Source organism: Lepus europaeus, chromosome 5 (assembly GCF_033115175.1).
Source record: "Lepus europaeus isolate LE1 chromosome 5, mLepTim1.pri, whole genome shotgun sequence".
In the NCBI taxonomy this organism is placed as follows: Eukaryota; Metazoa; Chordata; class Mammalia; order Lagomorpha; family Leporidae; genus Lepus; species Lepus europaeus.
In genome coordinates this window covers 134,882,663-134,908,902 of record NC_084831.1, presented here as the reverse complement: position 1 = coordinate 134,908,902, position 26,240 = coordinate 134,882,663, and the positions used below count along the sequence as shown (strand labels likewise).

The following is a 26,240-nucleotide window of genomic DNA, read 5'->3' as shown; positions in this document are numbered from 1 at the left end:
GGGCTTTACCGGAACTGTGACGTTGAGGAGGGCGGGGACAGGGGCAGGAGTTTTTTTGTGTCGTTCCAATCGGAAAGCCTTATTCTCATTCGTCATTTTCCCCTCCTTTGGGATCGCGGAAGCCTGAAGCTCCAGTCCTGTGTAACTTTTCTCCGTTGGTGAGTTTACTTTTCTGCTGTCACAGCATGACAGAAAGGAAAATTGGATTTTGTTTTAAACTACGAGCGCTTTGATCAGTCAGCATTCTATCTATCTTTCTTGTAGAACAAAGAATTTCCGGTTCAAACTTTTTAAGACAAGTATTATCCTTGGCCATCAGCTTTGAGAAATAAGTTAAGTCAGTGTCTGCTCTATGCTGACAAGGTAAGTGTCCTGGGTTTTCTACTTATTTATTTAATGGGATGATGTTTCCAGGAACAGTGCTGGCCAAGATTGAATGTTCTCCTTGGGGAGTGCACTCCTTAAGAATTAATGTGATTCTCTTTCTGGAACCCGTTGATTAGGAGCAAAGCAAAGTTTTAGAAGACAAAACAGCAGGAAATTGTAAGGAAACAAAGTTTTGTTGGAGAAACCATCTGAAAGGGATGTGCTCATGAGAAATGAAGTCACAGGGCTGTCAGTGCCGCTGGTCTCACCACTGATGCTGGTTTCATCTTAGGAATGAGATGGGAGGGCCAGGCATTGGCACACAAAACACTGTGCAGGTGGTGTGACAGGAAAGACATAAACAAAGAGTGTGGTGGGGTTAAGACAAGAAACATGAACTGAACAAATTCCAGATTCAAAGAATCGCCATTTATTACATGATTTGCAGATCACCCATGTCTCTCGCTGTCTCAAAAACAGTTCCTACATTTGCTGGTTAAGCAAATGTCCTGTTGTGCAAAGGTCCAGCTCAACAGATCAAGACTCCTTTCTTGACTAAACAGAAGCAACCTTTGAACAAAGTTCTTTGACTTTGTGGTTTACAACAAGCTTGCCCACAACTTAGGTTCCCCCAACCCTTCATGCCTGCAGAGTACTCTCCCTGTAGATTTACATCTGGGTTTTTTTTTTCACCAATTACTTGATTTTCAGACCCAAAAAGAGTCCTTTCAAGCTGGAAAGGTACAAGCCCTCTAATCTATAAGTAGCATCAATGGCACAAAATAATCAGAAGTTTTTTAAGTTTACATAGCTGGTGTGAAGCAGAGCAATAGCTGAGATCTCTCAGTTGCCAGTACGCCTTCTTGAATTTGTCAGCTTTTCATTACTGCAACGAATGACCTGAGAGAAGCTGCTTATGAAGGAAAGGAAAGTTTACTTGGTTCAGAGTTTTGGAAGCTGCAAGCCTGATGGCACGATGCAGGCTGCGGTGAAGGCCCCCATGGTGGATGATGGGCAGCGGAAGGATCACATGGTAACCAGAAGGCAGGGGAGACAGGGGAGCCAACCCGAGGCTTCTGTCACAACCTTCCTTCCTTCCTTCCTTCCTTTAAGATTTATTTATTTGAAAGTCAAAGTTACACAGAGAGAGAAGAAGAGGCAGAGAGAGAGAGAGAGAGGTCTTCCATCCGCTGGTTCACTCCCCAATTGGCGCAACGGCTAGAGCTGCACCAATCCAAAGCCAGGAGCCAAGAGCCTCCTCCAGGTCTCCCACATGGATACGGGGGCCCAAGAACTTGGGCCATTTTCCACTGCTTTCCCAGGCCATAGCAGAGAACTGGATCAGAAGTGGAGCAGCCAGAACTCAAACCAGCACTCATATGGGATGCCGGCACTGCAGGAGGTGGCTTTACCTGCTCCGCCACAGCACCAGCCCCGCGTGCTTTCAAGAACTGCCTTCTGAGAGCAGTGTCCCCATGACCTAAGGACCAAGGCACCATCTCCTAGTGTTTCTACTGCCTCCCAGTAGCACAATCCTAGAGACCAAGTCTTTCAACACTTGGCTATTCAACATCCAAATCACACCACCTCCTAACTTATACCATATTTTAGAACAGGTACTGTTTCTCAGAACGTCCTAATCTATGAACAAGTATTTCTTTTAAAAGATGCCAATTCTCAATCTGTTTCTACTTCCTGGATCGCTCATCAGTTATTTCAAAGGCATCATGCTTTTTTCCCAGTACCTTTCTGTCTCACAACTCACTCTGTGCCTCTGACTGTGTTCCCCAGCACAGCTATACAGTCTAGGGAATCTGGAGGCATTTGTACCCAGAGCATGAGGCTGTTAGAGGACTTACAGCCAGGGTGTTACATGTCAGCCTCTCACCACACAATAGCATTTTTTTTTTTTTTTTTTGGCAGGCAGAGTTAGACAGTGAGAGAGAGAGAGACAGGGAGAAAGGTCTTCCTTTTTCCGTTGGTTCACTCCCCGAATAGCTACTAACAACCGGCACTGCACTGATCCGAAGCCAGGAGCCAGGTGCTTCTTCCCGGTCTCCCATGCGGGTGCAGGGCCCAAGCACTTGGGCCATCCTCCACTGTCTTCCCGGACCACAGCAGAGAGCTGGACTGGAAGAGGAGCAACAGGGACAGAATCCGGCACCGCAACCGGGACTAGAACCCAGTGTGCCGGCGCCGCAGGCAGAGGATTAGCCAAGTGAGCCGTGGCGCTGGCCACAGCAGCATCTTGAGGGCAGTCACTATGTTTTTATTTCTCGGATTTTTATCACTATTGTTTAGTCATTGGTCTTAATCATCTTTAGCCCCCACAATGGGCTCAGGGTGCAACTGTTGAAGGAGTGAAGTTACTGCCTCTCTGTTCACTTCAGCATACTTTTCACCTTGCCAATTCAATTTGTAACCATTTCTTATGTGTGGCTATTGCAAAGACAGAGCCCAGCAGAGATCTGACAACTCCAGGCCTCAAACCAGATGATTAAGTGTTGTTGGTAGAGGTGATTTGTATCTGATTGGAAACTATGTAGACCTCCCACTCCTCAACCCCAAGGAAGCCAGTTATGTAGCATATTTTTTGCCAAACCATTTCATCAGTTTTGTCTAACTGAACGTGTTTTCTAGGAAGAGAGGTGAGGAAGAAGATAAGTAGGGAGGTAGAGAAAGAACACAAAATGAATATTTTGTGTTTGGCAGTTTAGTGTAAATACTATTATTTTAAAATTCAAAAGAGGAGAGTGTTTGTGAAAGTTGCTGCTTACGATACTCACATCCCGTATTGGAGTGCCTGGGTTCAAGTCCTGGCTCCAGGTCCTGACTCCAGCTTCCTGTCCCTGTGCATCCTGGGAGACAGCAGATGACGGCTCAAGCATTTGGGCCCTTGACACCCATGTGGGAGACCTGGATTGATTTCCCAGCTCCCTGACATTTGTTGATTGAACCAACAGATGGGAGGTCTCTATGTCTGATTCCTGTCCCTGTGCATCCTGGGAGACAGCAGATGACGGCTCAAGCATTTGGGCCCTTGACACCCATGTGGGAGACCTGGATTGATTTCCCAGCTCCCTGACATTTGTTGATTGAACCAACAGATGGGAGGTCTCTATGTCTGATTCCTGTCCCTGTGCATCCTGGGAGACAGCAGATGACGGCTCAAGCATTTGGGCCCTTGACACCCATGTGGGAGACCTAGATTGATTTCCCAGCTCCCTGACATTTGTTGATTGAACCAACAGATGGGAGGTCTCTATGTCTGATTCTGTCTCTCTGCCTCTGAGGCAAAAGAAATTTGAAAAAACTTTTTAAAAAAGCTTTTCAACATAGGTGTTTTTCTTACTTTACAAATAATATATTAAGGGTTTTTCAGTGCATTGCTTGAGGGTCCTGTGATTAATCAGTTTCAGAGTTCAAACCCAACTCTGCTGCCTTCCAAGTCCATTTTCCTTGACACCCAAAATAGAGATCCCCAAATAAAGCAAGTCTAGAGGAAGAAGTATGCATTTTGCAATAAGTATCAAAGCCATCCTAAGCCACACAAAGGGCATGACATTAAAAAACTGAAATTGGCCAGCCCTAGAAAGTTCCTCTGGTCCTCATCAAGTCCATAAGTCTGCTGCATAACCACAGGAGTCTGTGAGGTCCTAGGACTCAGAAGTCCCCCTTTTTCCCCTGTAGTCAACAAATCCACTTTGCTTTATGTCTGAGTTTTGTGATCTAATTAGGAAGCAAGTTACAAAGCTATGGGGATAACCTTCCCCAAACCCTACCCAAGGTGCAGCAGGAAACCTGAGCAAGGGAAGAGAAGAGGCTTAGAGATGGGAATCACAGGCCATTCAGGCTGTTGGTGCAGTGTGTGCATCCAGAAATCCACATTCAGTGCAGAATCTGACTCTTACTAGCAGTGGAGCCTTCCATTGTACCAAATGATGGTGCTGCGTTTTCCCAATTCCTGGCCCTGAGAGCTCAATAAATATTCATTACCCTGGTTGTTCAAGGAAAATACTCGTACCACTAGGGTAAGTGGCCTGAGAGTACAAAAATCACATGCAAGGCAGGCATTTGGCCTAGCAATGAAGACACAAATTAAGATGCCTGCAGCCCATATTGGAATACCTGTGTTAATTCTGGGTTCCAGCTCCTGACTGTAGCTTCTCACTAACAGAGACCCTGGGAGGCAGTGATGAAGGCTCAAGTAATTGGGCTTCTGCTATGGATGTGAGAGACCCAGACTGAGTTCCCAGTTCCCAGCTCCAGCTCTGCCCAACCTGACTTTGAGGGCATTCGAGGAGTGAACCAGTGGATGGGTGCTCTCTCTGTCTCTCTCTTTCTGCCTGTCAAGTAAATAAGTCATTTTTTTAATCACATAGGCACTGTAGAGCTAAATCTCTTCTCAAGAAGCATTTTAACTGTAAAGGCAAAGTCAAAGGAGTTTATATATATATATGTATATATATTATATATATATATAAAACATAATATATATATATATATGTATATGTTTTATAAAACAACTACATACTTTGAGGCCTCAACTACTGTTTGTGTGTTTTCTGGACTGATCAATGGGTTTGCGGTGAAAAGCAACAGTTTCAACTAACTTCTCAGATTATCCCATTTAATTAAGGCAAAAGCATTGTTGAGGTGTTTGGAGAAGCTCATATTATAAAATCAAGGAAAAGAGACTCTAAATCCCCTTGCCACATACAAGGGTACTTCAAAAAGCTGTAGAAAATAGAACTAAAAGATAAACTTAATTTTAGTGTCAAATTTTTTTGTAAATTCATGCATTTTGTTACAATATGCATTTTTCATGACCTTTTAGAAGACTGCATCTTTTCACCAAAGCAAATCGATCTTTTTTTAAAAATAGATTTATTCATTTATTTGTTTATTTATTTGAAAGTCACAGTTGCACAGAGAGAGAAGGAGACACATGCATACATACACACACACAAAGAGAGAGAGAGAGAGAGAGAGAGAGAGAGAGAGATTTTCCATCCTCTGGTTCACTCCCCTAATGGCCACAGTGACTGGGGCTGGGCCAGGCTGAAACCAGGAGCCAGGAGCATCGTCTGGGTCTCTCATATGGATGCAGGGGCCTAAGGACTTGGGCCATCTTCCACTGCTTTCTCAGGGAAAAGGAGCAGCTGATACTTGAACTGGTGTCCATATAGGATGCTGGCAGTGTAGGCTGTGGCTTAAATGGCTACGCCACAGTGCCAGCCTCATGAATTGATTTTTAATTACAATTTCTGAGAACTTTTTCAAGTACCCCCATATTTCCTCATGCCCCCTCTGATAAGCACAAACATCCTTCTTGCCACTTGACCTCCTCTTAGAATGTCCTTTGTGACTTTGCTTAGGGACTTTGATCTCTATTATGTCAGTCAGACCTCTGTACAAGTTTAAGAAATGTCCCTGCCCCAAATTTATGTAATATTCTGTTATATGGTAGGGCATAATCGTGGTTAGCTACTTTTAAGGACTCTAGATGTTTTCAATAAAAGCTAAAATTTTTACTGTCCCCAGTTCTTAGAGTTCAGTGGACAAGGTGATGGCAAAGTGTCCCTTCAATATTGAAGAGAACTAAAGCCCAATCAGGTCAAGGTACTGGCCATACCACCCAATAATAACAATAGCTGAATTTTATTGAGCTCCTCCTATGTAGTTCACACACTACTAAAATCCTTCTAGCACATTAGCATACTTGAAAGCACCTGTGGAAAATTGAATTAAGTGATGCTTTGCTGAAAAAAAAATTGAAATCCATGTATAGTTTTTTTCATAATATACATTTTTTGCAAATTTTTGAATACCCCTCCTATGCATGAATTGGAAAAAATGCACAAAAATAAGCTTATCTTTTAATTCCATTTCCCATGAATTTTTTTAAGTATTCCCATTTAGCAGCCATTCAATCATCACAAAACAATCTTATTGTATTATTATTATTATTATCATAGCCATCTACCAATGACAAAACAGAAGCACAGAGAAATTAAACAGCCCAATGTCATGCAGTTAATAAGTAATGAAGCCAGCATTTAAACCAAAACACTGATTTCAGAGCCTGCATTTTTAGCCAAAATGTGATTCTTCATCCACTCAAAGATGAATGAAGGCATTTGTGCCACTGTAAAAGTTTAGTGCTGTGAAAAGGGCCTCCTCCCAACTTTGTCGTATAAAGGATCTCTGTTTGATCTTCCTCAAGCAGAGGCTACCATGGCCAAGAAAGTTGCAGTGATTGGTGCTGGTGTGAGTGGCCTGACCTCTATCAAATGCTGCTTGGATGAAGACCTGGAGCCCACGTGCTTCGAAAGAAGTAATGACATCGGGGGACTATGGAAGTATACCGTACGTAATTCTCACCTTCCCATTTCCAGCGATCATAATCTGGCCAGATGTTTTGTCTCTGTTCAGCTGTGGTGACTTTAGCCAATTTGACTGTCAAATAAGGGAGAAATCCACTGCAATACAACTAACATGTGCATGGCACAATGCCAAACAGTGTGTGAGATGGAGTCTGATACATGAGGAACCTTGAGAAAAGCAGGGCACGGTCAGGTGCAGTTTGAAAGAGGAGGAGGATAGAGTTAACTCAGATAGACATACGTTGAAAGTTTATGATGATTTCTGGACCATGGATATTCTAAGACACGTGGCAGGGCAAGCTAAGTGGCAGTGGTGGATATGGAGCAGATTACAGCCTGGCGAGGGTGAAAGTTGGCATCAGAGACTGGGGCCCCAACCCGGAGGACCCTAACCCTTAGGCATCCTTCAGTTTTTTGGGAAGAGGACTGGCAGGAGTGAGGCAGGACACCAGACCTTGGAAGATGAATAAAAAGAAACCCAGGCACTGAGCAGTCCTTCTTAGAAGTGGAATTTGCACCTTAGGGGCCTATCATCAGGGCTAGACCAGCTGTCAAATGATTTGAGCACCACAAAGTAGGGCTGGAGGGGCAGGAATTTGGTATCTGAATATAGAAGCCAGGGAGGCCTCAGTACTAAATGCCTCAGGCAAAGAAGAGAGCAACCTTCATTCAACTGATATGAATGATGGAAGCCTTCATGGAACAGATGGAATTTTCTGGATCTTTAATGGATGGTGAAAAAAATAAAATGAACAAATGTATGAGGGTAATTCAAAATGGTCATGGAAAATGGAATTAAAAGATGAAGTTATTTTGGTGCAAAACATTTTGAAATCCATGCACAACTTTTTTACAATATGCATTTTCCATAAATTGAAGATGCCTCATAAGTAAACAGAAGCAGTCAAAACCATAGGACTATAGTATCCCATAGAGAGAAAACCTTTTTCTGGTATACTGTGATCCTCATCAAGACACTGAATGTCAATGTGAAAATAAAGTACTGGCCGGCGCCGTGCTCAATAGGCTAATCCTCCACCTGCGGCACCCGGCACCCAGGGTTCTAGTCCTGGTCGGGGCGCCGGAATCTGTCCCAGTTGCTCTTCTTCCAGGCCAGCTCTCTGCTGTGGCCCAGGAGTGCAGTGGAGGATGGCCCAAGTGCTTGGGCCTTGCACCCGCATGGGAGACCAGGAGAAGCACCTGGCTCCTGGCTTTGGATCAGCGAAGTGCACCCGGCTGCAGCGCACCGGCCGCAGTGGCCATTGAGGGGTGAACCAAGGGAAAAAGGAAGACCTTTCTCTCTCTCTCTCTCTCTCTCTCTCTCACTGTCCACTCTGCCTCTCAAAAAAAAAAAAAAAAAAAAAAGAAGAAAGAAAGAAAAGAAAGTACTGTACCATACCAGGTGTGGCTTGTGTGCCTTCTGCTATTTGACCCACCGTTGGTTTGGTTTCTTGCTCCTATTCTATACAGATCAATTCTAGAAAATAATATTTGACTAAATAAAATGAAAAATACAAATAAATATAGTAATAGTACCCAAGGTAAGCACCATTAAAATTTCAGTGAAATTTCTTTCTGTTATATATTCGTTTATGATATTTTTCAAAAACACCATTATAATATTAATTTTTATTCATTCCCTGTACTTATGTCCTTCTGCCAGGACAAAATGGTGAACAAGACAAACAAGACTCTACCTTCCTATGTTCCTGTGGGGAAAAAAAACAGTAAACAGAAAATTATAATGTAGTGTGATCAGTTCTGTATTAAAACCAGGGGTACCATAGGGCCACAACAGCTACCTTACACAGGTCTTTTGAGTCATGGGAGGCTTCTTAGAGAAAATGACAGTTAAGAAAGAGTCTTGAGGGAAATAGAGATTTGCGTCAGCCAGAAGTAATTCACTGGTGTCTAGAATATGACCTTTTGGTTTATTTTTTGTTTTGAAGTGGTGGAAATTGAGACCAATGAGCTGAGGAGTATTTGAGATAAGAGAGGCTACCAGACTGAGAGAAGGTGGGCGGGGCAAGACTAGACAGGGACATAGGTTGTGGATTTTGTTTTATCTTTGAAAGCAGAGTCTTCAGTATTTTACATGCTGATGGGAAAGCATAAATATAGAATGATTGAAAATACACATAGCAATATTGGGGAAAACCAGTGAGGAAAGGCAAAGAGAAGATGTGCAGGGCGTGAGTGGAGGAAGTAGTCCTGGCAAGAGAAGAAGGAAGATAACCAGAACAGATCCTGGGCCCTACATTCACACAACTATTCAGGGACTATGTTCATCTTGGAGAGCCCTATTAAATCTAATTAGTTTCTTTGTCATTTATAAAAGATACTGAATTTATTTATCCTACTCTAGCCAAGGATTTATAGCCAGTGTAGTGTGGGGACATAATGCTGAGTTGCCTGGGACTCTCTTAAATACATGGGACATTGATTGTGGGGACCCCCTTGCAGTTGGGCTGGCCTGAACCATCAAGCTCTAATTCTTTTCAGCCCATCAAACTAACCATGCCTTCACCACAGGAAACTTCCAAAGATGGGATGACCAGGATCTACTGGTCGTTAGTGACAAATGTCTGCAAGGAAATGTCCTGTTACAGTGACTTCCCTTTCCAAGAAGATTACCCCAATTTCATGAGCCACTCAAAATTTTGGAACTATCTCCAGGAATTTGCTGAGCACTTTGACCTCCTGAAATACATTCAGTTTAAGGTAAGATACTTTGAGTTATGGAAGGTTAGAGAACAGGGGCTGTTCTCTTCTGCAATCTAACAGGAATGCGATGTTTAAGGAAACATTTCCCTGTTTATCTGCATAAGAATAAGATGAGTATTTTAAGAGTCTTTAGACTCTTTTACTGCTCATTTTTTACTCAGTTAAATCATTAAAATACTGAATTTCCTGGTTCCTCTTCTCAATGTGAATGTCTCATTTGGGATGAGATTTTTAACTTTTTTCCTGAGATGAAAGGAAAAAGAATTTTGTTCACAAAACCCATTGAGAAGAAATTACTAGAAGTTGGAATCACAGAAATTATAATCACATGAAACTTATTTTCTTAATTTTTTTCTAAATCATTAGGCATTGTAATTTGTCTCTTTCTCCCCAGGAATCAACTGACCGTTTATTCCTCCCAACAACAGGATTCAGATGTCTTACATTTTAGTCTGAGTTTATACAAGTGACTTAACTTCTCTGGGATATGTGTAGGTCTGCTATCATGGAACTTGGCTTATTCAAAATAACAGACATGGTTGCCATGCCAGTTAGTCCATGAGGTCTGAAGGATCCTCACTGGTAGGAAGCGAGTGTTTGTCTTTTGCTTTTAGACCACTGTGTGCAGTGTAACAAAGCGTCCAGACTTCTCCAAAACTGGTCAATGGGATGTTGTCACAGAGACAGAGGGCAAGCAGCATAGAGCTGTCTTTGATGCTGTCATGGTTTGCACTGGAAAATTCCTGAATCCCCATTTACCTCTGGAATCCTTTCCTGGTGAGTCTTTTCTATCTGAAACCATGCCTACTCTTCAGGATTCTTGAAAAGTTATTGCTTTTTAATTGGAAATATTTCCACTCTCAAAAAAATATATACAATGAGGTGCACATTTGGCCTGTCAGTTAAGGTGCTAGTTTGTACACCCACATCCCATATCAGAGTGCCTGAGATCCAGTTCCAACTTCACTCCCAATTTCAGATTCCTGCTAATGTGCAACCACTTGATGGCTCAAGTGGTTGGGTTTTTGTCACTTACATTGGAGACCCAGACTGAGTTCCTGACTTTCAGCTTTGTCCTAGGTCAGCCCAGCCCTGGCCACTGTGGATATTTGGAAAATAAATCAGGGAACAAGATATTTTCTCTTTCTCTTCTCTCTCTCTCTCTTTCTCTCTTGTTATCTCTCTTACTTTCAAGTAAAGAAAAATGTAAAAAAGAAAGTACAAAATTATTTTGAATGGTATAAAGCACTATGTACACATCAGATCTTGTTATTTACTTGTTAATATGAATGTTATTCTTGTATCATGCAAAAGTTCAGTGATAACACTAAGTGCAATACTTTCAGATCTGTCACAAAAAAGAACAAACTTGACTTTGGGAACTAAGTAATAGATAATTTGCATTAGGACTGACCAGAAATTCAAAAACTGAAGTATGAGGTAACTTGACACATTTTTGAATGAAAAAAGCTAGAAATTATCCATGTAAAGATATATATTTACTCTTCAAAGTAGTCGTCACAATACACCTTAGTCCAGGGCTGTCTACAAAAAAAAAACAATACTCATGATTAACAAGTCTCTATCTTTGAGATCACAATTTCTTATTTGGAAAACAAAAAGCTATTCAAACTTGGCTTAGGAAATAAAACTATTCATATGAGGATTACTAAAATGTACTAAACGCTGCTCTTCTTCTGCCACTTATTAGTGGCCCTAAAGTCAATTGAGTAAGTGAAGTTTTGAAATTTCTTCAAGGAATTGAAAGAATGATTTTCATATTTTTAAAAATTTCTATTTATAGTGGTTATTTGTAAATTAGAGAAGCTGTTTTTATTTTTATTTGAAAGACTGTGAGAGACAGAGACAGACAGACAGAGATCTGTCGTTTGCTAGTTCACCCTCCAAATGCCTACAACAGCAGAGGCTGGACCAAGCCAAAACCAGGAGCCTGGAATTCCATCCAGGCCACCACTTCGGTAGCAGGAACTCAGTTACTCAAGCCATCACCTGCTGCCTTCCAGGATGTACATTAGCAACAAAGCAAGAAGTGGAGCCAGGATTCAAACCCAGGCACTCCAGTATAGAACATGGCAATCCTAAGTGTCATCAAACATTGACCCAGAAGTTTTAAGCAAGGAAGAGTGTAAAGAATAAAATTTGCAAACCTTGACAAGAAAAGAAAAACAAATATAAATCCTATAAACACAGTCAGAAAGTAGTGAAATATCCTAGTTGAAGCAAAACAAATTTAGCTATTAAGTGAGAATTCAATGCAAAACTGTAAGCAGCATCGGGATTGGGGATGGTGTGGGAGCTGAACACACAACTCTACAGTGGCAGAGGAACATGCACATGCCTCTTTTTTTAAGATTTGTTTATTTGAAAGAGTTACAGAGAGGCAGAGGCAGAGAGAGAGAGAGAGAGAGAGGTCTTCCACCCACTAGTTCATTCCCTAAATGGCCTCAACAGCCAGAGCTGGGCCAATCAGAAGCCAGGAGCCAGGAGCTTCTTCCGGATCTCTCACACGGGTGCAGGGACCCAAGCACGTGGCCCATCTTGTACTGCTTTCCCAGGTCATAGCAGAAAGTTGGATTGGAAGTGGAGCAGCCGGAACTCGAACCTTTGCCCATATGGGATGCTGGCGCCTCAGGCAGAGGATTAACCTACTGCACCATAGTGCCACCCCCCATAAATAGCTTTGACATGTCTGTTGAAATGATTGTTTTCCTTGGAATACGAAGGTATGGAAAGTGGCAGGGTTATTTCCACACTATTGACTGGGAAAAAATCAATGGAAAGCTCAAGCATTGTCTATGAGGTGCAGCCACACTATCCGGTAGTTGAAATTGTCACACACAAAGCCTTTTTATCTGCATGAATCGGCTTTTTCTTTTTTTTCCTTTGTTCCTGAATTAGAAGTTTTGACTCAGCAAATGGATTCCCTCTCTCTTTCTCTCCCTTTCTCTCTCTCCTCCTTTCTCTAACATGGAATTAACATAATCACTGATCAGAACTACCTGCACATTCTGTATTATTTATTGGGTCTGCTGCTCAAATGGCAATTATGGAAACCAGTTATTTACCAGGCATTTTGTGAAATATACAAAATCTATGAACCACCACTAAGCACTCTAATAACTTCCCTCTAGTAATACCTCAGTGAATGCTGAATGCCCCATTTTCTAAGGCATTGCATTGCAAAATCTTAGTACTCTTCTTTCTTATTCCTTTCATTTTTTCAAATTTCTTCATTTATAGTTTTTGACTGCAGAAGAAGACATTATTGTATTTCAATACATAACTTCTGTACTATCAAAAAATAAAATACCACAGTAAAGTGAAAGAGAAAAATGGTATTTTCACTTGTGATACATGACAAAATGCTAACATACTGAATCATAAATGAACTCTTAGAAATCATAACAAAGAGACTAATATTACAAAAGCAATGAAAAAGGAACAGAGGAAAAAATGAAATAACACAATTTATTAATAAGGCTATATGGGGTTGATTACACAGAAAATAAGAACAATTTTTTACATGCATTATCAGTCACTAAAAATGCTGATATTGGGGCCAACATTGTGATATAGCAGGTAAAGCCACTCCCTATAACATCCTGGTTCATGTTCCAGCTGCTCTGCTTCCAATCCAGGTCCCTACTTTTTATCCCAGGACCTGGGCCCAGGAAAACCAGTGGAAGATGGCCCAAGTGCTTGGTCCCCTGAACCCATGTGTAAGACCTGGATGAAGCTCCTCGTTCCTGGCTGGCTCAGCCCAGGCTGTTGTGACTAGTTGGGGAGAAAACCAGCAGATGGAAGACCTCTCTTCCACTGTCTCTCCCTCTCTGTAAATCCAACTTTCAAATAAAGAAATATTTAAGAAAATAAAAATAAAAATACTGATATCTAATGCTTATACAACTTTAGTAAATGAGGAATGATCATTCAAACTCTGGGAGAACTTTCTCCAATTAGTGGAAAATTATTCAAAATGTTGATTATGTGTATACTTAACCCTGAATTCCAATCCATAGAAAGCAAGAATGTATATACTACATAGAAAATCTATAGCTGACATTCAATTATAACATGCCAAAAAAATTCCTAATCACATCAATTTTTATGAATGAATGCCCTAATGTTATACACAAAAGTCTATTGATAGTAGATAGCACAGGGGGGAGAATGGTGAAATTTCTTCAAAAAAAAAAAAAAAAAAACACTCTGGAATTTCTTCCCTGAGTCAGTCTACACTGAATGGCCGATTGGAGCCTCATAACATACACTGTTCTGAAAGGCAGTAGTGTGTCATCAGTCAAAGAACATGAGTTCCCATATGAGCTCTGCCACTTGCCATACAGCCTGTAACAAGTTCCTTATCTTCCCTGTGCCTAAATCTCAACTTTAGGAAAACTGAATAATAGGATGTTCCACCACATAGGGTTGCTGTAAGGTTTAACTTAGTTAATATGTATAAAGTCCTTAGAGCATGCCTGAGACTGATGTAGCACAGTGCAGATAAATATTAGCTACTGTCAGTTTACTTACCTATCTCCCCACTCAGGACAATTTCCTTAAGATAGGCACTGGCTTTTACCCTCACATCCCTTTGACCTTATCTAGTACTTCAGGGAAGTAGTGTTGAAAGGACAAGTTGTGCAAGGTTCAGTTATTGACCTACTGTGCTTTTTCTTTTAAAGTACTGACCTGATCCATGGGGTTTGTCCTCCCCTGCCTTTGGATGAAGTCTCGGGCTGCTTCTATGGCTGTTGTGCTCACACGCAGATGACGAAAAGCCCTGTGATCACTTTAAGTCACCAAAAAATATTCTCATTTTTTGTAATCAAAATGTCCTGTCTCATGCAATAGCTGAATTTTGCAACCACATGTCATGGTAAATTTTCTCCCATCCTCCATCTGGTGCTTGCTTGGAGCTCACAGCTGCAAGTAGCAAGAGATGGCGATACCATGCCTTGCTTCTCTCTTCCTCCCTCCACCTCCTCCACCCACCAGCTACAGTTTCTCACTCTTCCAGATTTATAGTCATGAGAGTGGCAAGAAGTGCTAAAGGGGCCAGAAAGATCTCTCTTGAGTAGCACCAATTCTCTGGCCATGGAGGTGTTGAATATTGCTTTTTCGTGAAGTGCTTGTCTCAGTCTAGTTCAGAGACTCATACTGGGCATGTCTCACCTGTAGCTCCTTGTTGGAGTCTTCCATTCCCAGATCAGCCACTTAAACTCTAAACTGCAGGTCTCCCCAGCCCACCTCCACAGACCATCAGTTAGGGTCTCATACCTGTACAGCTGGTCACCTGTGCAAAGTTCCCCTAAGTTGGCATCAGACTGCCTCTCTCCCACACAGCCGTCATGAGGTCCACACTGTCAACAGTGGAAGAAAAGCTTGCTGCCAGTGCAGCCACCATCCCTCCCAGGCAGTTCCAGTCACAGTCTTCCAAGCATGGGGCAGACACCAGCCCCTGTGTTCCGCAGACCCCAGACTCCAAGAGGTGAGGTCTCAACATGGGTTCCCAGGAGGTCATCACAGCTGGCTCCATGTCACTGGGACAGAAAATGCCACAGCACTTTAAAGCATCCTTTCAGGGAATGGTCCTATTTCCAACAGGAGCCACTTCAGCCTCCACTGTGTTAGAGCCACGTAGGGTATGAGGAGGCTGAGAATCACAAAGCTGGGTAACACTCACATTCTTTGTACATTCTGCACAGTCAAGGTAGCACCTCACTTGAAATGGGAGTTTAGTTCCCAGCTTTGGAAAGCCCTTTCATTTTCTATGATAGCTATTGAGAAAATGCTACAGAGTAAATGAATGTGTCAATGGCTGAAAGGTAACAGAATGCAATAGTCAAGGGAAGAGTTGAATTTTAGACATGACCATTTCACAAGCACCTGTAGCATGGGGGCAGGGGGCTGTCTATCCTCTCAATGGCAGGGCTTCCCTTCCCGACTTGTTCCCCGTGCTGCTTCTGCCTGTCAGTGTCAGTGACACTGCCATTGATTCCTCTGTCAGCTCTCATCATTTCCATGACTGCTGCCTGTATTCTAAACACCTCTACTTCTACTGTTGCTACCAACAATAGTTTATTTGAATCCATGGGTTATGTCATTTATGTCTTCCAGGAGATAATTACCAAAAATAAATGGAAAAAAGAGGTATTTGGTGGCTCTTATATATTTGCATTTGCACAGGTGGTAGCCATGCTTCCACTGATGGAATGTAAAGAATTTGGGAGATCAGTCAGAAATGAGCATGACTGACGTAAGAATCAAGTGCGTATATGTATACAGTATAATAAAGCATGAAGCATGCACTAAATCATAAAGTGAAATAATCATCAAGTGTAAGGAACATGAGACTAACTTACAAAAGTAATTATTTTATTTATAGAAGGATAGATTTCTTTTGTGGAAAAAATTAATTGAATTAAAATTCAATCTTAACCATGACATTATTTTTTATCTGAAATCATTTTCATTTTTACTTATTCAAAAGCAGAGAAATAGTGAGAGAGATCACATCTGCTGGTTGACCCCCTAAATATCCACAACAGTCACATCTGGGCCAGGCCAAATCTTGGAGCCAGAAACTTAATCTAGGTTTCCCCTGTGGGTGGCATGAACCTAAGTACTTGAGCCATCACCTGTTGCCCCCAAGGGTGCACGGTGGAATTGGGAATGGAGCTGGAACTCAGACCCAGACACTCTGATATGGGATGCAAGTATTTAAATAGAGACTTAACAATTTGTGCCAAATGCCTTGCCCTGCAAATCACATTCATATAGGATGTATTCTATTGGGTAAAATATAGTTTATCAACAACCTCCTTTGTATCAAATGCATATTTGGATATAAGAATGTAGCAGTTGGATATACAGTCACACTTCATTTAACGTTGGGGATACACTCTGAGAAATGCATCCGTAGGTGATTTTATTGTTGTGCCATCATAGAGTGCACTTACACACATCTAGATGGTGGAGCATATTATGTCCCTGGGTTATATGGCATATGCCACCATACATGTGGCCCATCATTGACCAAAATTTCTTTATGAGGTATGTGGCTTCAATATTTAATGGAGATGGGATGTAATGACATGGAACAGAAATAATCTACTTCTCACCCAGCAAGTTCAGGGTAGTGCATGAGATTTTCCTTAGTTGTCTACAGTGAGTTTTATTTAACAAAAGAATAGTTAAAAGGGAACACGCACCTGGAATATAAGACTTCCTGTATGTTTAACAAGGCACGTTGTACAAAACCTATATGTGGGCTCACAGCATCCCAGGGGAAAGAAGGGTCAAATGCTTGCTCTACTGCCACAACTCATGTTGGAAATAAGAATTGCCATATTTCTGAGCTTCCATATTTCCATAGATCCTATACCTGCATGTTGGAGAACAATAGCTTTAGATATTTTGAATTTTCTGGTCCTTCTCTCCCTTCAGGAATCCATAAGTTTAGAGGTCAGATCCTGCATTGCCAAGAGTACAAGATCCCAGAAGGCTTTCGGGGCCAACGCATCTTAGTGATCGGTCTTGGGAACAGTGGAGGAGACGTCGCGGTGGAGCTCAGTCGAGTGGCGGCTCAGGTACACCAACTCAGTCAGTGCTCCCACTCCCAGCATCTTCTACGGTGGCTGGAGAGAGGTGCTCACGGCCCTAAAACACACTGGCAACTGCTCAGTTATGCTGACAGGGGTAAGTGAAAAAGCCATGACAATCCCTAGAGCCTCTGTCAGTTCTCCCTGAACTGTTTAAGAAGCCACACGGCATGGAGTTGAGTCATCTCTAAAAAAGATGTAGGGGACATGGGAGGCTGCCAAACCATGAAACATCTTTCAACAGTGCTTCTACAGGAGCAAGACGCAGTAGGTAAATTGCTCCATCCAAATCAAGTAGCTTTCTTTTATACTCTGTATTTCTGGCAAAACTTGCATACTAGGAATAGAAAGAGAGACTGTTTTCCTCTGAGTTTTCTATAAAAAGTCAGATTTGTGACTGGTTTTAAGAAAAAAGCAAGTCCTACTATGCCCAAGAGGTATAGGTAATGATTTTAGAAAGTCCAAGCATAGCTCCTCCTAGGTTCCACTTTAGCATAAATTCTAGGATGATTAGATCTGAAATGAATAATTTTCTTTAATTAAGTTAATGTTGTTTTCTGATCTTTTGCTTTAGATTCCATATAATTTATGGGTAAAATATCATTCAGTCAATACCATACAAGTATTATAATTTTTGTCTATAATTCCATAAATGATAAAAATATGTAATAGATATATGGGTCAGGTAAGGCAATTTTTGAAGAACAATGACAACAGGACTAGATAGATATCTGGAACAATGTGCAAATTCTCCAGTTCTCTGTTGTTGTAAGAGCAGAATATTACAAGACCATTTGAAACATATAAAAGAAAAATTTTGAGCGTGTATTTATCCTTGTTACCTTACTTATTAGGTGCTTCTCAGCACTAGAACTGGTACCTGGGTCATCAGCCGCTCTTCACATGGGGGCTATCCTTATAATATGATGATGACAAGAAGATGCCTTAATGTTATCGAACAAGTTCTGCCTTCGTGTTTCTTACGTTGGATTAGTGAAAGGCAGATGAATAAAAGATTTAACCATGAGAATTATGGATTAAGTATTACAAAAGGGTGCGTAAATTGTTTTTATTTAATAGAGAATTATTAAATCAATATTTCTCTTCCTATTTAATGTAGAATTCAAAATTTCAATAATTGTGATATTGTCCTTGTTTTTAGCCTAAATTTATTACTCTAAGACAAGTCCATTATGTACCACAGCAGTACTTAAAATAAGAGCAATCTCTGGTAACAAAAGTAGTAATGCATGAGACTAGATCAAAATGAAGAGTGAAAACTGTCATCTCAAGGTTGGCATTCAGGAATTAATGATTGACTTCCAGCATCTTGAAGTCACTACCATCTAGAAATAATTTGAATCAATGTTGCTGTGAATTCGTTTCTTAGACGAAGAGCATAGTGGGGGCAAGAGGGGTGGAGTCACCACACAGACCCCAGGAGTTGGGTGAAAGCAGGCCTGAGGCAAGCAGCCTGCAGACTCATGTATTTCAGTTGCTACAGCAGCTTATATAGCCAAGACAGCCAATCCGGTCAAGGGGCAGTCTATGCCCTAACCAATCATACCCTGTTGCCAGGCAGTTTCCGAAGCCATCCAATCACACCCTATTGCCAGGCAGGCTCCATTGTCATGTGGTTTCCGAAACCATCCAATCACAGCCTGTTGCCAGGCAGTTTCTATTGCCAGCAGCCATCTTGGCATGGCCTTCTCATTCCACCACAACTACCATCTAGAAATAATTTGAATCATCAATGTGTATAGATGGTCAGTTCCTGCTAACATAAAATAAATGTCTGTTCTGGTTCAATGATTAGAGGTATGAGTTTCTATTATAAATTTCTGAAATAATGTCTTAATATGCATGTGTATAGGATTGCACATTGGCAAGGAAAAGAAAAACCTGAAATGCATTGAGGTCATTAAGTACGCTTTTTATTATATATATTTATTGATTCTTTGGTATGAATCTTTCAACTTATAAGAAGAAAATAATGGCAAGAATGATCTGCTATGTGCCGGGGCCACAGCTCACTAGGCTAATCTTCTGCCTGCAGCGCCGGCATGCTGGGTTCTAGTCCCGTTCGCGGTGCCAGATTCTGGCCCGGTTGCTCCTCTTTCAGTCTAGCTCTCTTCTGTGGCCCAGGAGTGCAGTGGAGGATGGCCCAGGTCCTTGGGCCTGGCACCCTCATGGGAGACCAGGAGGAAGCACCTGGCTCCTGGCTTCAGATTGGCGCAGCGCGCTTGCCACAGCGCACTGGCCACAGCGGCCATGTGGGGGATGAACCAATGGAAAAGAAAGACCTTTCTCTCTGTCTCTCTCTCTCTCACTGTCTAACTCTGCCTGTCAAAAAAAAAAAAATGATCTGCTATGTAAATTTGTAAAAACATTGTTTGATATGATTAGATAGAATGGTACAATGAAAATTTTTATCAGTATAAATATATTCTGGTGTTTATTTTTATTCAGAGAGTCTCTTGATAATTTCCTCATGACCTATTGCCATTCTTGGAGATGTACATGATGTCAGACCCCCAACTTGATCAGCCAATGTATTCTGTGCTCTAGCCTCACATGCTTTTGCATTGCTCCAGAAATTCATTCCAAAAGACAGAATTTTAAACCTCAGTTAGGAAATAGTAGGTTTAATTATTTTCCACGTGTCTTCTACTGGTCGCAAGAAAGCCAAATGTAAGTCAGCAGACTGCTTTGAAGTAGTCATCGGTCAGTTTGCATCTTTGGCTTGGCTGACCATTTCCCTCAATTGACCTAAGTAAATATTTAAATAAACAGAGACAAAATAAGTATTTGCTGAAGTGTCTGGTAGATATAACTATAGTGAATACTTTTCTCTTCTGCATCCAAGGACAAGCCCAAAATTTATTGTGAATGATGAGCTGCCCACCTGTATCCTGTGCGGAACAGTGACTGTGAAAACCAGTGTGAAGGAGTTTACGGAAACCTCTGCTATCTTTGAAGATGGGACAGTGGAAGAAAACATCGATAGTGTGATCTTCACGACAGGATATGTGTCTTCTTTTCCCTTTCTTGAAGAACCACTCAGAAGCCTTTGTATGAAAAATATGTTCCTTTACAAGCATGTCTTTCCTTCCAACCTGGAGAGAGCATCACTGGCCATCATTGGCCTGATCAGCTTAAAAGGGTCCATCCTGACTGGCACTGAGCTCCAAGCACGATGGGCCACACGAGTATTCAAAGGTACTTTGACCCTATTCAAAGCCCTGTGATCAACTGGATCCTAAAACTAGTGGCCCACATTTCATTTAAATCAAACATGTAAGATAAATAGAAAAAAGTTTTTTTTAAATCTCTTTTGTTTTAAGATTTATTTTACTTATTTGAAAGAATCACAGCAAGAGGTAGAGCTAGAAAGAGAGAGAAGTCTCCCATCTGCTGGTTCACTCCCCAAATGACTGCAAAGGCCAGAGCTGAGCCAATCCAAAGCCAGGAGCCTGGATCTTCTTCCAGGTCTCCCACTTGGGTGCAGGGGCCCAAAGACTTGGGCCATCTTCTACTGCTTTCCCAGGCCCTAGCAGAGAGCTGGATCAGAAGTGGAGCAGCCAGGACCTGAACTGATGCCCAAATGGGATACCAGCACTGCAGGCAGCAGCTTTACTAGCTACGCCACAGCACCTGCCTCTTTAAATCTTAATGAATAATGAATTGTATATATGCATAATATTATGACAAAGGTGCATACTTATTTACTTACTCAATGTGACTGAGTAGAAGAGATTTTGACTCTGGGGATGGGATAAATTTGGACAGTAGACTATAATCAAGTTTCTCAGGTGAACTGGATTTATATTGGAAATTCCAAGATCCTATTCTACTGTGGTGTAGTATACTCCACTTCAGCTGAATTCTCTCTCCACTGATCATTAGGAGCAGAATTCTATATTGCTTCCAAAGAAAGACATTGGAATGATGCACAATGTGGGTGAAATTGAGATGTGAAGAGATAGTAACCTTTAAGAAATCCCCATAAAAACAGTTTAGTCACTGGACACTACGTACTGTCATTTGTCACTATAAGATCACAGTTGCTGGAGTCAAAGCTAGTGTGGTACAACCCCAGCTTTGAAACACTGTGTTTGCAAGGACCTCTCAAAATCTCAGCCCTTCATTTGTAAAATGAGGATGATAAACCAGCTCCCTTAAGAATGATTGGTAATGTTGGGGCCAGCACTGTGGCATAGCAGGTAAGGCCGCCACCTGCAGTACCAGCATCCCAGCACCAGTTTGAGTCCCAGCTGCTCCACTTCCAATGCAGCTCTCTGCTGTGGCCTGGGAAAGCAGTGGAAAATGGCCCACGTCATTGGGCCCCTGCACCTGCGTGGGAGACCCAGAATAAGCTCCTGGCTCCTGGCTTCAGATCAGCCAAGCTCCTGCCGATGCAGCCATCTAGGAAGTAGACCAGTGGATGGAAGACTTCTCTCTCTGTGCCTCTGCCTCTCTCTTTCTATAACTCTGCCTTTTAAATAACTTACTTAATTTATTATTTATTTATTTATTTTTTATACAGGCAGAGTTAGACCCCCCAAATGGCCGCTACGGCTGGCACTGCGCTGATCCGAAGCCAGGAGCCAAGTGCTTATCCTGGTCTCCCATGCAGGTGCAGGGCCCAAGCACTTGGGCCATCCTGCACTGCCTTCCCGGGCCACAGCAGAGAGCTGGACTGGAAGAGGAGCAGCCGGGACAGAACCCGGTGCCCCTATCAGGACTAGAACCCGGGGTGCCAGCGCTGCAGTGGGAGGATTAGCCTAGTGAGCCACGGCGCCAGCCACTTAATTAATTTTTTTAAAAAGGGTGATGGATAATGTCTACAATGCAACTGGCACAGTACTTGATAGTAAATGCCCATTTAGATTTGTCTGTTACCATTACTATTGCTGCTGCTATCACACCTTCTAACATGGGACAAGTTTTAGGTTAGTAAGCCCTTCAAAGAGTTGTAGTTGTATTCATTTTAAATATAAACAGTAATCATAATTCGACCAACCAGCTGTCCTTTAGCAAACTCAGCCCTTATTGACAAAAAACAATTACCAAAAACATGTGAAAGGCATATAGCACAGCACTGAGTAATGTTGACTTTCATCACACTATACAAATGTAATAGGTACCAACCATACTTTAAGACCACATGTTCTCCTAAGTTGGCAGACATGTTATTTGAATGAGGGAAGAAGTTGGTTAGGAAATTTCATCTTATTTCCATTTACAGAAAAAAATTCTACAACTCTCCATTTAATTATCAAACAGTTTTTAAGACTGATAAAAGAGCTTTCATAACATCACTCCATGATATTAAAATTATAAAAGACTCTTAAGTACCTGGCTTCTTAAAGTAGTTTAAAATGAGCTACAAAATTGCTTATTAGAATGATAAAGATGAAAGATTGTGTGCTTCAATGGAGAGCATCCAAAGGGCAGTTCAGGAACCACCAATTAAAGTTTTGCTAGCTTTTCACAGGATGAAGTCAGCCCAGTAAAAAATATACCACAGAGCAAAGTGGCACCTGTGTCCTTTGGACAGCAACTTCATACCCAGGTTTGGCATTTGGTACATGAGAGGGGCAGGACTGGACAGCACGGGATGGCAGGCAGAGTAGACTAGAACGGTCACAGAAGCCCAGAGCGAGAGTTTAGGGGGAAGGTAAGGAGGGTCAGGGTTCACAAAGTCAGGCAAGCATGAAGATCCCAGGAATCCAGAAGACAAACTGGGATTTTTGACTCAGGGGCAGCAGGGCAACTGCAGAGAAGGCCAGGGTCCAAGCTGTTAAAGCAAGCGAAAGGGTTAGCACTAACTTAGCAGAAAGAGCAGGGGCCAAGTTCTGAGCCCATCTAGATGGGAGTCTGGGAACGAGCAGGTCCTCACAAGGACACCAGCAGGCAGGGCCTCTGTGCGACCAAGAGACTGCCAGACTCCCTCCACACTTGAGGCTCCTGTATAAACAAAAGAAAATGTGCTGAAGGAAGGTTATGAAATGGGGTCATTTTAACTCTTTCCATTTAACCAATGGTCAGCATCAGCACACAGACAAGTACGATGTGGGGGTATAAACACGATAGAATATAACTTCTATGTGTAACTTGGGAGCAGACCAGCAGGTAGGTGCTGATGTCTGGGGAGAGTGGTCCAGGCTGGGGGCTGGGCCATGAGCTCCTTATCTCACAGTCTTAGGATGGTACCCTGAGGAAGTGAGTTGGGAGGAAGTTTTGCCTCCAGAAAGTTATCTTCTGTACCCTAATTCCACTGTGAGCTTTGACTGCCACATGTTCTGAGGCTGGAGCCTTGAAAGGCCAGAAACGAGGACAAGGGGATCTTCACGGAAAAGCCACATGTGACTTCAGGTGTTGTTTCCAATTTTTCTCATAGGACTCTGTAAGATACCTCCACCCCAGCAACTGATGGCTGAAGTTACTAAAAAGGAGGAGCTCATTAAAAGGTGTGAAATATGTCTTGTTGTAGGGAAAACTTGCCAACATTTTGTGTTATAATAAAAAAGCAAAGAGTTCTTATTACAAAGCACATTCTTGGAGCGACAGTGTGGCAGGTTGGGAATGACTCAGAATGAGCAGTCGGAACATGACTTTAGTTCTAACACTGTCACCAATTAGACATGTGGCCTTAGGTGTGTCCTACGGGGAGACCAGGTCTTCTCACTGGGACACAGAGCCCGGCCCTGGGGTGACAACCCTGTTTGATTCAGCCCCAGGAATTCTTCCTGTCTTCCTTCTTTTCCCACCTATCAGGCTGCCCTTTCTCTGTATTTGCTGATGTCTCTTCTGCTGAACTGCTAAAGATTGCTGAACCCAAAACGTAACTCTCAGACCTCTTTTCACTTCCATTTACATCACTCTGAGATGACCTCCTGCAGTCCTGTGGCTTTCAACACTATCACAAACCCACGGCTGCCAGATGTGTGTCTCTAACCCATGTCATTGCCCAGAACGCCAGCTTCTAAGCAAACTCCCTCAGTAAAGCTCCACTTGGATATCTAACAGGCTTAGAAACTGAGCATGTCTCTAATGACCTCTGGGTCCCCACCAGAGGCTTTTCTCCCTTCTGGTTAATCAGTCAAAAACCCTGGAGCAATCCTTTCTCCTCCTTTTCTCTTGGACCCCTCATCAACATAAGTTCTGTCACCAGCTACCTTCCAAGTCAGGCAGAATTAAAGTACTTCCCACTACCTCCGCTGCTACCCTCCACCAGACTAGGCCACCAGCATCTCTCACCATGACACCTGTGGCTTCCTTAGCTGGCTTCCTTCCCTACCCTAGCCATTCCATTCCTGGTCTTGACAAGGCAACAGGAATGAGTCAGGTTGCTCTTTTCAGAATTCCCTGATGGCTTCAAGAAACCTCCCAGAAGCTCTTGGTCTGCCTTCAGTGCCTATGGTTCCTCCACCTCATCCACACTGCTCCAGGCATGCCAGCCCCTCACTGCCCCCTCAAACATGCCAAGCTGCACCTCCTCGGAACCTCTGCACCTCTTCCCTCTCTCTGCCTGAAATGTTCATCACCCAGACACCAGCACGGGTCACTCTGTAAAAATGTCACTTCCTAAGAGAGAAGCCTTCTCTGACAATCCACCCAGTGGCACCATTGCTTCTTTCCCTTACCATATTTATATTTCTCATAATACCCATATCTGAATGGTATTTTACAGGAAGCTGATTTCCCCCATAGAATGTGAGCTGTCTGACAGCTTGTTGTTTTATTCAGTGTTGGAGCCCCAGCATCTACAATGGTGCCTAGAATGGGACATTTATTTATGTATGCATTCATTGAATGAATGAATGAATGACATTGCAAAGTCAATAGAAAGAAGGAAGAAGAAAAAAGCTTTCATATTCACTCTGCTCATGTCATTGTCAAGTTCAGTCCTAGTGTAGCAAATGTAGCCCTCACAACTCAAGACAGACATCAGTATAAATGTTGTTGATGTCCATATATGTGATGGTTTCTGATCATGTTCCTTCTTCCAACAACTCTTGTATCTGGACCAATGAGATGTTATCTTTAGGTCACAGTCAAGAACAAAAACCTTTTCTTCCAATGCCATTCTTTTACCATCTCCTTTGTCAACATTATTTTCCCTCCTAATACCCTCTGTAAATAAACTCTTCTTACTTTTTTTCTTTTGAGTACAAGATGTTCTCAAACATGGTTTGATTCTGGGGGAAAAAAGCAACAAAATGATGAGAGGAAGTGGAGGAAGAGTGGCTATAAGTTGTAACTTGAGGTAGAGAGTGATTAATGAAGTTATCCATTTTTGTTTCTCACAGAGGTGTGATCAAAGATACCAGTGAAGAAAAACTCAGCTACATTCCCTATATGGATGACCTTGCTGCATGCATAGGCACTAAGCCCAATATCCCACTTCTGTTCCTCAAGGACCCCAGACTAGCCTGGGAAGTCTTCTTTGGACCATGCACCCCTTACCAGTACCGTTTAATGGGCCCTGGAAAATGGGACGGAGCCAGAAATGCCATCCTCACCCAGTGGGATAGGACTCTGAAGCCTTTAAAAACTCGAACCGTGTCTGATTCCTCCAAGTCTGCTTCTTTGTCACATTATTTAAAAGTTTGGGGTGCACCTCTCCTACTTGCCTCTGTTTTGCTTATCTGTAAATCTTCACATTTTTTAAAATCAGTGAGAGATAAACTACAGGATAGAATTTTCCCTTACCTAGTGCTATAATTTGAGTGTGTCCCACAGAGTTCATCTGTTGGACAACTGGTCTGCAATGTGCTTGTGTTGAGAGGTGGGGCCTAATGGGAGGTGTTTGGGTCATGGAGACCACACCATCATGAATGGATTAGTGTCACTCTTGCTGGACTGGATTAGTTACCCTGAGAATGGGTACTTGTAAAGCAAGGCTGGCCCCTCATTTTGCCTCTTCAGTACTTGTTTATTTGCTCTTCCACCTTTCCACCCTGTTATGACAGAGCACAAGGTCCTCACGGAACCTGTCACCGTATCTTTGGATTTCCCAGCCTGCTGAACCGTGAACACAATAAACTTCTTTATAGGTTTCTCACTCTCTGATAGTCTGTTACACAATAGAAATGGACTAAGACACTAATAAAATAATTCTGGTGATGATGAA

At 42.3% G+C, this 26,240-nt stretch overlaps 1 protein-coding gene across 2 annotated transcripts; it reads left to right on the top strand.

Moving 5' to 3' along the window:
• Nucleotides 1-68: 68 nt before the first annotated feature.
• LOC133760367 (dimethylaniline monooxygenase [N-oxide-forming] 4) lies at nucleotides 69-26,240 on the top strand. Of its 2 annotated transcripts, none has more exons than XM_062192722.1 (10): nucleotides 69-158; nucleotides 265-363; nucleotides 6,596-6,735; nucleotides 9,285-9,473; nucleotides 10,091-10,253; nucleotides 16,947-17,089; nucleotides 17,956-18,155; nucleotides 19,968-20,320; nucleotides 23,505-23,574; nucleotides 25,417-26,240. In XM_062192722.1, the coding sequence occupies exons 3-10, from the start codon at nucleotides 6,604-6,606 to the stop codon at nucleotides 25,829-25,831; spliced, it is 1,665 nt and encodes a 554-aa protein (XP_062048706.1). In that variant the 5' UTR covers nucleotides 69-158; nucleotides 265-363; nucleotides 6,596-6,603; the 3' UTR covers nucleotides 25,832-26,240. The 2 variants fall into 2 exon arrangements, with proteins under 2 accessions (XP_062048706.1, XP_062048705.1); XM_062192721.1 differs by having other exon boundaries at nucleotides 6,593-6,735.

Coding starts and splice junctions, on each gene's coding strand:
- LOC133760367 (XM_062192722.1), top strand. CDS start 6,604: ATGGCCAAGAAAGTTGCAGTGATTGGTGCTGGTGTGAGTGGCCTGACC. Junction 6,736..9,284: donor GGGGACTATGGAAGTATACC/GTACGTAATTCT, acceptor CCTTCACCACAG/GAAACTTCCAAAGATGGGAT. Junction 18,156..19,967: donor GGATTAAGTATTACAAAAGG/GTGCGTAAATTG, acceptor TCTGCATCCAAG/GACAAGCCCAAAATTTATTG.